The sequence below is a fragment of the Hippocampus comes genome, unplaced genomic scaffold, assembly GCF_001891065.2.
Source record: "Hippocampus comes isolate QL1 unplaced genomic scaffold, H_comes_QL1_v1.1 scaffold261, whole genome shotgun sequence".
Classification (NCBI taxonomy): domain Eukaryota; kingdom Metazoa; phylum Chordata; class Actinopteri; order Syngnathiformes; family Syngnathidae; genus Hippocampus; species Hippocampus comes.
The window spans coordinates 3827735-3831076 of record NW_017805824.1 but is presented as its reverse complement, the minus strand read 5'-3'; the positions used below and the strand labels follow the sequence as shown (position 1 = coordinate 3831076).

Below are 3342 nucleotides of genomic sequence, written 5' to 3'. Positions count from 1 at the left end.
CCCCCCCCCCCCCCCGGTCCAAGCCCCAATGTTAAACTCCATGAGTTTGAGCCAACAATATCAGCGGGGAAGTGTGTGGTTGTGGGACATTTGAAAAGCCTGTAATAACAGAGGTAGAGCGAGGCAAAGCTGAATGGCAGTGAGTTGCGTGACAAGCCCAGCGTCTCTGGGCTTGTTTGAGGCCTATATGTACATGCACACCACACACTCTTAACTGGAGGGCAGGAACCAGAGAGCGCAAAGGAATAGTCAATAGAAAACATTCTGGGCTCACTGGAGATTTGGAAGTAATTTTAGATCGCTGACCTCTGGGTGTCTTCTGTTTCTGTTTTACATTAAATGAAAGCCATTGCCTCTACAGTACAGTCTGGCTATAATGGTGCTGAGCTCTCGTTAATTTCCAGTTTAATGGCATTTTTTTTGCAATAAGCTTGGAGAAAGTCTGTCTTCTGTAACCTGTGAGCACACCCAAGCTCAGCTGTGATGCAAAGCTTATAATAGCACCATAGAATTGATATTCTCGATATCTCACTTTAGTTACTTTTTGTGCCGTACCTCTGCTTCCTCTTGTTGTGCATTCGGTATCTATTCTGTCTCGGGTTTTGGCATGCGCGCATTTGTTGGTGAGCACATTTGCGAGGTAGTAAAAGTACACTAGATGCTTTTAAGGAATGCCAGGGCCTTTGCTTTAAGCGAGGTCAGGTCGGTCATCACTTCTCATTTAGATTGAATTGTTTCGTCTCTATTGATCTGCCAGCCAGCACGGGGATTTGATGGCGTCCACATTTAAGGGAAATGCTCCGGCATCATGTGTTTGTGAGCTGTACACCAGGCTATTTGACCCCAGACAATCTCCCTAGTTTGTCAAAAACATCAAACTCCCCATTTCACTGTTAAGTGGACTAATGGAGATGAAGCACAGCCTGTTTCAGGTCTAGCATTACTCATAATGACTTTGCTGTTTGGAAGGCCACAGCGTCCCACCGAGCACAGAATTGCCACCATTACACACCGTGAATGACTAAAACACACTTATGGGGCGTTCCATTTCAGCCTCACTTCAATGGTTCCCAGGTGACACACAATAAGTTACCAAACTGAAATTGGATTATTAGTGCTTGGAAAAATGTGGTCGCTTAATATCAACAGGGAGTATTCGAGGCAATTGGGCGCACACGAGGAAAAAAGCTGGCATGCAGATGCTTTGTTGGTCTACTTTTACACTGATTTTCTACTTGGGCCCTGAATTTAATTATAACGGGGGCAAATATAGAGAGGTTTCCACATGACTGTAGTGAAACAGTGAGATGGTCTGCCCTGCTTCCTGTGTGGATCAATCAAAGCACTAATGGCCTGGCTTTGACAGACTGGAGCAGGTGTGCTTTGGGGCTAATAGAAAAATGAATCATTACTATTTGTGCGTGTGCACATGCATCGGTCTTTGAGATAGATCATGTGAAAGGATGATGATGTATGTGCTCCCAGTGTGTGGACCCCAGCATGCTCCCAGCTAATCTATGCCTTTGCCTGTGTGACGTCTCCGAGTAAATTGTTTATATCCGTTCAGGCTTTGCCCACATGAATAATTTGTTTGCCTTATAAATATTTGAAATGTACACTAATCATTTAGAGCCAGGGCCTGCCTTTAAAGCTCTCGTCAACACATTCCGTACACTTGAATACTACCTACAATACATTATATCCATCTGGTGTAGTATATCTACATTAGAATGTAGTGGGGGGGTGGGGGGGGAAAGTACACCCACTGTAATTACTCCAATGTCAAAACAAGTGAGCGTGGCTTTGTCCTCATAACACTAAGATGGAGTGAATCACTGCAGTGCAATAAAGCGCTTTGGCCCCAAGGAGAGACTGCAGCACTAAGAGCTAACAGAGCGCTAATAGAAGTCAGCTAAGGGCGGATGAGATGGCGCACTGGTGATGGTGATGAAGTCGCAATGAGCTGATCAGCGATGAGCTTGGCCCCGGACAAACCAATCAGGGCACAGATGTACAGAGTCAGCAGGGCCTGCCGTGCTTCTAGCAGAGTGGACTTCCGTTTCACCAAACACACACTGAGACACCACGCCGAACTTTTGGCTGACCTTCTGTTAGTTAGCAGATGCAGAGGAAGGTAGAATGGGGAAATTTCCTGCTCTGCCACCCACCAGTGCTCAAGAGAAGGCAATTTGTGTATTGCTCACAGCCACAAAATACAATACTAGCTTTAGCAAAAGCACTCAATCAATCACATTTATTTCCAATCTCAAGGTCAATGCATAGACAAACAACAAAGTAAAGTAACAAGAAAATATGCAAATATGCAGTGTTAACAACAGACCCTTTCTATAAATAGTCAAAAGTCCGGGAGTGATTTCCCACCCAAAAAGGTTTGTAAGTTCCCAAAAATGCCACAAGGTGGCGTAAAGCACTTTTTTCCCTATTAGACAAGGCAATGGCCTAACTTAAAGAAACTTAGAGGTATTAATTTAACAATATGCTTGTTACAAGGGTTGTTGTGGTCAGGTGCACTGTCATACAGAGGATGGTTACTGATATTTTGGTGAGAGCAAAATGTATTCCATGACGAGAGGATGCAGTTCTGTTTTTCTTCTTTTTTTTTTTTTTTTTTTTTTTTTTTTTTACCAAGGGGAGATGGTGTACATGCTATATGTCTCCAAATTTGAGTAACAGAGGATTTTTTTTTTTTTTTGTGCATGTCTCCAGGTAACATCTCCACTAGTGTGAAACAGGAAGTGTATGTGAGGAGCCATGGGCCACAGAGCCACACTTTTGCTCAGTGAGCTGCTGCTGCTGCTGCTGCTCACAGCCTCGCGCACTCTCCTCTCAGTCAGCTTCCCCGAGGACATTGCACCCCTGGATGTCGTTGACGCCCACTGTGAGTTCGCACGTCCGCACACACAAACACACAATCTCAGCAGAGATGGGTCGCGATTACAATGACTGCAGCGTCACTAAAAACGCAGTAGCGAATAAACACCCTCTTGGATTTCACCTGCTATTGCTGCATGGTGTCTTCCTTTTATCCATAAGAATATACTATATACAAACCTATAAAGTTCATTTTTTGTTTCAATTAACAATCTGTAATATCTAGCAACATAATGCTGAAACACAACTAACGACTAAACATTTTAGCACTCTGAATAATAACCTTTGTCTAATTGAATTTAATTCACAGTAAGTGCAGTAAGTAGAGTGGCACTCAATGGAGCGCAGCGCTCCATCAAGGTTGAGCAATCTCAATCTCATTAAGGTTCATGCATTTATACACTCCAAAAGTAGACAAAAGGATAACTATTTTTTTTATATTTATATATA

General features: G+C 43.4%; 1 protein-coding gene across 5 annotated transcripts in view; it reads left to right on the top strand.

The window, feature by feature from the left end:
* The window catches only part of sema6d (semaphorin 6D), a 22745-nt gene that overhangs the window by 3671 nt on the left and 15732 nt on the right, over positions 1-3342 (top strand). For all 5 annotated transcript variants that reach the window (XM_019886886.1, XM_019886887.1, XM_019886884.1 and 2 more), the window contains exon 2: positions 2728-2899. In XM_019886886.1, the coding sequence (XP_019742445.1) occupies positions 2773-2899 (127 nt within the window). In that variant the 5' untranslated portion in view covers positions 2728-2772. The remainder of the gene's footprint in view (positions 1-2727; positions 2900-3342) is intronic.